This window comes from Erigeron canadensis, chromosome 9, assembly GCF_010389155.1.
Source record: "Erigeron canadensis isolate Cc75 chromosome 9, C_canadensis_v1, whole genome shotgun sequence".
NCBI lineage: Eukaryota > Viridiplantae > Streptophyta > Magnoliopsida > Asterales > Asteraceae > Erigeron > Erigeron canadensis.
The window spans coordinates 32,713,098-32,721,268 of NC_057769.1; the positions used below are offsets into that span (position 1 = coordinate 32,713,098).

Genomic DNA, 8,171 nt, shown 5'->3' on the forward strand with positions numbered 1-8,171 from the left:
TTGGTCCAACAACAAGACTGTACATAATATCTGGGCCTAACTCTTTTTCTTTTATGCTTTATTATTTTTTTTTTGGCTCTGTCATTAATAAATACAATATCTCTTGCCTCTCCTCAATATCGAAATTATTGTTAGTTTTGTTCAACAATTTAACTATTTGTTGACATTTTGTAACTTCGATGTTATACATCCTATAAATAAAAGAGAATGTATATAAGTTTGCTTCTTCATTTTAGAAAGGAAAATGCAAACACTAAATAGGTTTGCTGTTAAAAAAAAATAATGAAAAGGTTTGTTTAACGTGTATGAAAAACTTATACTTGTCATATTAAAAGGACACTTTAAATTTTATAGTTAACTAGAGCTCCTAAAATCATATTTAGCAAGACTCTCAATTAAAAAAATCTTCATTCATTTAATATGACTTACCAAAATTTTGAAGATAAATATGGATTTGGGCATAATTAAACAAGATAACCTTTATAGAGAAAAAAAAAATCACATTATACAATAGAATATCGAGTAGTACAGCCACATATTTATACATACAGATACGATTTCAAACATTTTATGGAACAAAAATCTATCTTAAAAGGCAAATTATGAAGACACATACATAATCAAAAAAGTGAAATTCTTTTATAGTCGGGAAAGAACATGTGAGTTGTGTTCTTGGAGTACTTGATGGCTATTGTCTTGTGCCAACATGCTATCTAGCTCTTTCACAAACGTCTCCATCGCGAAACTCGGCAAACATACAGGTATCACGATTCCAGTCTCGCCCTTATGGTTTGTAAAAGGTATATAAAAACTAGCAACACCCGGGATAGCACCTACTCCCCCTTTCGCGGGCCCTCCATACGCCGCTTTCCCCCAACCAAAATCAACCACATCAAATCCAGCATGAGTCACATCTGAAACAAGGTAGGCTCGAACCACAGTGAAATGAGGCCTGCCTTTGGTTACCATAAGGTCAGCTATTGATCTCATGTACTCCTCGTTGACATCCGATTTAGCCTTCATCACGTGTTCTAAAGCGTGTGCTAATGGTTTTGTACATAAATCACCGGCTGTGGAAATGGCAACAGGAAAAGCAAAACCATTTCCATAATAGCCTTCGGGCAGAGGAGGATTGAACTTGGCGCGAGCGTTGACAATACAAATAATCCGCATTTCCTCTTCAGGGTCGGGTTTAAGAGCAATGGTACGACAACGCCAAAGGCAAGCTGTTAGCACCTCAAAGGTGGAACACTTTTTTAAGTGTTTTGGCAAGAATCTCCGCAAGGCTAACACCTCATTTGGCCCGAAAAAAAATGATCTATGGGCCATGTCATCTAGTGGAATTATTGTACCTTTTGTGTCTTCCACTTCTTCATACTCACGATGAGTACATGTCACGCGTGGTGGGTCCCTTGCAAAAAGCAACTCCCTTTGCCACACTGGCAATGTTGATGGTGCCGATGCACCTTGCGCCATTTCGCCGAGCGCAACCATGAATTGAACTAGTCCTGGTGCATCGCTCATGGTATGATTCAGTCGTAGAGCGAAGATAAAACCTCCACATAACAATCGTGTCACCTATTCATTCAAAAATAAAAAAGTCAGTTAATATACGCAAATCAACTAGTTTAATTTATTTTTCATTGGACAACAAGTATAGATTCATATACTCATTACTTAGTAATACATTTAACCCATTATATTAAAGTTTTTAAAATCAATATAATATTTAATTTAATTTGTTATTAAACATATTCACTCATCTACTTTTTTTCTTTTCTTTTTTAACTACTACCAAGTACTCATCTTTCATACATCTGATAAATTTTAATCCAAATCAATCATTTCTTAAGTATCCATCATTTTTAATCGCAATTTATCATTTATTAATTTCACCAAATAAAAATACTTTCAAATTTATAAGTCGATCATTTTACATGAACAATAATAGTTTTAACACAAAGTAATTAAACTACTTGTAACACAAAATCGAGAACAAGATATTCAATCTGGCTGCAATGCAAGATAAATGAAAATATATACGTCTGTGTGTGATGTTTAGTCAAAACAACATTTTTTGTATTGATTATTTGATATGGTTGGACTAGAAAAGGTTTGTAATGGGAAATAACGATACCAACCACTCGATTATAATATGGATAAAAATAGTCTTCATCATTGAGCGCTAGTTATTGGAGGTATAGTGGACCACTCAAGTACTAGATATGAGTGGTAGGTGATTATAATATTATTTTACTTAAAAAATAATAATAAAAATAAAAAAGTTATTATAAATTAAGAATACAATCGCAATTATTTTGGATTAATGATATATCAACCTAACAAATCAACCTAATAATCAATCTAAACCTAATAATCAACCTAAAACATTTATCACATGATAAGTGTAATCCACTTATTCTCTTTTAGTCTCTTCCTTAGATTATATCAAATATTATCATTATGTGTTTAGATTGATTATTAGGTTGTTTTTTTAGGTTGATCAATCATTTTCCATTATTTTGTATTCTATAGATTCGTGTGGTAACGTACATGTTTATGACGATATGGAAAAATGATGCATGGATCGAAAACATTTTATATGTGCATATATATATAATTAATAATAATAATTTATTGATAACATAAAAATGTTACGTAGTTAATTAAGTGTCATGAAATTTCACCTGAATTAGAAGCAATGGTGAATCTAGTACACCACCGGATCCAGGAACATCATAAAGAAGTTCTTCCAAACAAGGAAACGGAGGTTGAAGCGCCTCACCAAATTGTTTCAAGGTGACTTCAGCTTCAGCCTCAACAAACAACACACCCTGACCACCACAGTCTACCATCAGTTTCCTGGCCGCACCTTCTTTAAGGCGGCCAGCAAACGGATAGTAGAACACTAGCACCTTAGCTAGAGCCTCCCTGATCACACTCGCGGGATTCTTATTTCCCATTTTTGGATCCGCACGATAAAATTGGATAACTGGGATCAAAAACCGAAGACCTTCTTGATCATCGATATCGGATAGAGGCTTTAGTTCTCTAGGGGTTGGTTTGGCTGGAACAATGAGTTCTGGTGGATGTCTTCGGACGGTAAATGTCAAGGGAGTATCGACTTGTGACATGGTTGTGTGTTCTATGTTTATGTGTTTGTGTTTTGGTTGGTGCTTAAGCTATAGACTCAAAGCTCAATTTATAGCTACTTTTGGTTGGTGTGTGTAACAAACTAGCTAAGTGGATGTCCCACATAAATTTATTAGTGAAGATTCCTGCTGTTTAGTATCATGAATATGATTTTTCTTTAAAAAAAGTATTTACCAATATAAAAGATAATTATATTTCGTTTTAATTTATATTTTACGAGCATGGTACCCGCGCAATGCGTCGACGATGACATTAGTTGCGATGTGGTGGCGTCAGCGTTAAGTGGTGTTGGTAATTGATACAAAGATATTTGATTTTTAGGGATAGTGAATATCTTTTAAAAGATTATGGAATGGTTGTGTAAGTTAATAAATTAAGGATAAAATGGTAGCTTTGTATGTCCAAAATTGTAAACTTTTCAATATAGAGGTATAATTTTTACATAGAAGTATAGATAGATGTATTATAAAAAATTTAAAAGTATTTATGAGATTTTAAAGACATAATTGCTTAAAATAAAAAAAAGAAAGGTTTTTTCGTAGTATAGATTTATTGAATTTTTGAACAATAATAATACCTAGATATACTGAATTTTATCATACAAGGTGGCATAAAGTGTATCCGGACCTACTATAATTACATTAAATTTACAGGTCGTAGATGACTCACATCTCTATATAATTATCCACACAACTAGTAATCATCGACTAGGTGACTCGCATAATATCGATCGTACAAACATGATTCAAGTTATCAAAGTAAACTATTAACTTACCTTTTATAGCAATTTGTTCTTATCTATATGTGCATTTTATGTTTTGTTTGTGCATTAAGTTTATTTGAGAAAGATACAAATATATACTTACTATTGGGCATTTTACGGTTCAATCAACTTCACAGCAGGTTGTCCCACTGAGATTATTATTTTATTATATTATTATTTTGAAACTTAGTCAAAGAACTTGGAAGTTCACTGGAAATACAGATGTCGTTTACAGTACTATCTTGAAACACCAGTTAAATTACTTGGAAGTTCACTAGAAAATGTACACAAAGTTGATCATTATAAAATATGCATAGTTGTCAGAGATAAATGATATAATTGATATATGTTATATCTAAAGTATTATTTAGAATGTCATTTTATTTTACTTATACTCTTAAATTACACGAATGTTTAAGATGAAATTCATCAAGACTCTCAATAAACCTCCTATTACAAATGTGGAAGTAGAATTCGAACACATATGAACTCGAATATTTATTATTTGTAATTGTACTTTGTATCTAGTATTTTGCTAGAAGCTTATTTTTTTAATATACTGCCGTTTAAAAAAATAAATTCTGCTAAAAAAAAGAATAGAATTGTAAATATTTATTTTGAGATCGATGAAAGCAAATTGGGTGATGTTATTACATAGAAATTACTTAACAAATTGATTGCTTTAGACCTTAAAGATGCCTTGATGGAAATTTCTAACTATCCTATTTATCATGATTACGTACTTTCCGAAGTTTTTTTAAAGAAGAGAAATTAGTTCTAAGAAACTTCAAAACACACCTGCTTTTGGTCCCCGATTCTAGCCTTTTTCTACGTATTAGAGACGTCTTATACTCTTATTCACCAATAAAGTGCAAGTAAAACTCTCAATTTATTAGTTCATGATGATTATCTAGTTGAATATGTGTGTGTGTTTTTTATATTTATTTAATTATATGTTTCCATATATCTTAGTTTATGGTCATAATAAGGAAAACGAAAAATTTTATGATCATTAAAACGATTTAATCATTTTTAACTTTTTTTAATGGCCAATCATACTCTAATTCTAAACTATCCTAAATATTATCAAGTAACAGATTTAATTACTTTATAGTTAAATTTATTTTATACTCTCTCCGTTTCATATTAAATATCTAATTTTGACTTGTCAAGTATTTTGCTTGCAATTTTGACCATAAATATCTTTTTTTGTGTTATATAATAGTTGACGAAAGTTACATCAATGAAAAGTACATTGAAAACTCAATTTGTCCATATATTTTATATGAAGTGTTATATGATATGGACAAATATTTTCGCGGTCAAAATGTAACGTAGAAGACTTGACAAGTTAAAATTGGACATTTAATATGAGACGGAGGAAGTAATTAAAATAAGCGTATTTAATTTACTTGATAAGAACTACAATTCTACAATAGCATCTAAGGACCTAAGTAATTAAAGGGTTAGGGTGTGTTTGATTACTTCTTAATGGAATGGTTCAGCACTGAATTGATCAGCATTCAATGTGTTTGATATGACATCTAAATGTTGAACGAGAACAAAAACTATTCTGAATGATTTCGTATCCAAATTCTCTCTAAACCATTCAGTGCATCAGATTTACTCCATTGCCCTTCCATTATTTTGAACTCTCTGCCCCTTTATCTCCTTCACATCCTTCCACACCCATCTCTGCCGCTCTATCATTTTTCCGTCAATATTCCACACAAACACAAATTTAATAATACATGTGTTTTCACTAGATTTAAGTGTTTTCACTAGATTTAAGGAGGACAAATCTTAATGAAAATCAATCCATTGCTTTGCTGTCATCTCAAGGCCCAAGTTTTTAATTCATGAATTCACATAACAAAAAAGCTTCTTTGTTTCAATTATTTCTTGATTCGGTATTTACATCTTTTCTGATACCACATAATTTTATTTGCCAAGGATTTATTTTTTCTATTTTATTTTTATTTTTTGTTCTATCTTTTATTTTCATTACTGCATAATATTTGCCTTCGACATTGTTCTATCAATGGCTTGGACTACATATAATAATATATTTACCATTGACTTCTATAAATGTTACAAGCAAGTTAAAGTAACTTGTAAATATATATTATTGTTTCAATTGTATTATTATTATTATTATTATTATTATTATTATTATCAAAGGTTAGAATAGTAATTTTATTATTTAGAATGTCCATTAACAGATATCAAACATATTATTTTGATTCAGAATTATATTTATTCAGAACTCATAAACCATTCAGACTTTAGAATCATTCAACACTAAATGGTTATGTGCTATCAAACGCAGCCTTAATTGACTAAGCAAAACCCATGGGTTAGGAAGTGTGACTAAGCAAAACCCATGGGTTAGGAAGTGGGAACGTAGTGGGACTCCTGCAGGTAATAAGAGCTTAAAAAATGAAGCTCATTTCCTTGAAATCCTACTATAGTAATGCTAATAAAAAGATAAAATGGGAGACCTAAAGTAATGGAGGGAAAATTGGAAAGAAATTATTACGTGTTTAGTAGTAGAAAAATGTTTTTAAATTTTTTATGAAAAAGAGATGGTGTTTATTATTTCTTGAAAAACTTTTCAAAAAAACCTTAAATTGATCACGTATTTTGTTTTTTTATGTTTTTTTGGAAAACCTTTATATAAAACAAAAAGAAGTTTTTACAACTAAATGCTCTATTCATTTTTATAAAATAGAAATATTTAAATATTTAATTTGGTTCTTATATTCCTTGCACCTTGAGTCAAAATAATTTTCAAATCACTTGGAAATTTTCGGCCTTCTCTTAATTAGCAAAAATTTCCATTGGAATTTTCGGCCATAAATAAAATTATTCTAGCAAAATCTTCATTTCAGGTTTTAGTTTGCAAATTGTGTGATTTTAATAGATAATTTGATTGTAATTTCTAAAATGCGTGAACGTACATAGTTTTCTATGTTTGTATTAAGTGCCTTTGTATCATCTAATTAATAACAAAATTTTCGACTCAAATCTATAAATTTTAACTAATATATATACATGACCATTTTCAATCAATTTTTTTTATAAGAAAAGTAGTTACTAAAAAGAACTTTCAAACTTGACATCAAAAAGCAGAAAATCAAAAAAGGAAAATGCTTTCTAACTCTAGACTGTTTTAGTGATAATACTATAGTACTAATAATTTCTTGTTTTATTGTAATGATCCGTTCGTTGAAATGACCAGTCCATTAGCGACTCGTGGAAACAACACTCAACAGTCAACACCACTATGACCAAAACGCCTTTTAAATTAGTGCCCTTTTTAAAGTATATTCAGGCAGCCTCCTCTTTTTCACTTTCTAAGCTTAATTCTTTGTCTATTATAATTTCAATTCTTTTATCTCATAATTAGTTAAGCTTAATTATTGTTAGATGAATTCATGTAGTTCACCTAGGGATGTTAACGAGTAAAGTCATGTATCATAAATTTTAAGGTAGCTTGATTTGTTTAATAATTATCTGACTTTAGTATTGATGTGGATTGTATCTATGATCTAGTTATTTAGGGGTGCTTGGTTTATATGAAGGAATGACAAAGGGAATGAAAAAAAGAATACAAAGGAATGCTAAGTAAGACCGTGATTGTATAAAAGTTGCTTGGTACACTTAGGAATCATTTGGTGGTTATAATACTTCATATAGAACAATTCACCAATATAAAGGATTTCAAATATAAAATATATGCAGAACATAACTCGCAGGGGCGGTACTAAAGGGGAGCAAGGGGGTCCAATGCCCCCCTCCAAATTTAAATTTTGTCATGTATTTTTAATTTTTTTATAAATTTTTAAAAATTTCTATAGGATTTTAACATTTTGCCCCCTTTTAAGTTTATTTTTCATAAGTTTTCTAAGTTTGTCAAGTTTGCCCCATTTGGAATTTTTTCTTGGTACCGCTTCTGATAACTTGTATGCGTGCTACTGTGCTAGGTATCTCAATTTGCAGCTTTTCAACAATTAAAATAACAATTACTCCACCCTCTCGTCTTTTTCTTTTAAAAGTGGATACGGGATACCCATATCACTGCCTACCAAAAATGATTTCCAGCCACCGTACACACACACTACATATATATATATACATACATACGTGACAGACACACACATATATAGATATATAAATCACACCTGCACCCATATTTACTGAATCATGACCATTTATAACGTGGTGGTTGATTGTTGGTGGTGAATCGTTGGTG

At 30.7% G+C, this 8,171-nt stretch overlaps 1 protein-coding gene across 1 annotated transcript; it reads right to left on the bottom strand.

Moving 5' to 3' along the window:
- Nucleotides 1-461: 461 nt before the first annotated feature.
- LOC122581843 (benzyl alcohol O-benzoyltransferase-like) lies at nucleotides 462-3,187 on the bottom strand. Its single transcript, XM_043754150.1, has 2 exons — nucleotides 2,688-3,187; nucleotides 462-1,578 (listed from the first exon to the last, which is right to left on the bottom strand). Exons 1-2 carry the CDS (start codon nucleotides 3,132-3,134, stop codon nucleotides 640-642), a joined length of 1,386 nt encoding a protein of 461 aa, XP_043610085.1. The 5' UTR covers nucleotides 3,135-3,187; the 3' UTR covers nucleotides 462-639.
- Nucleotides 3,188-8,171: the final 4,984 nt, after the last annotated feature.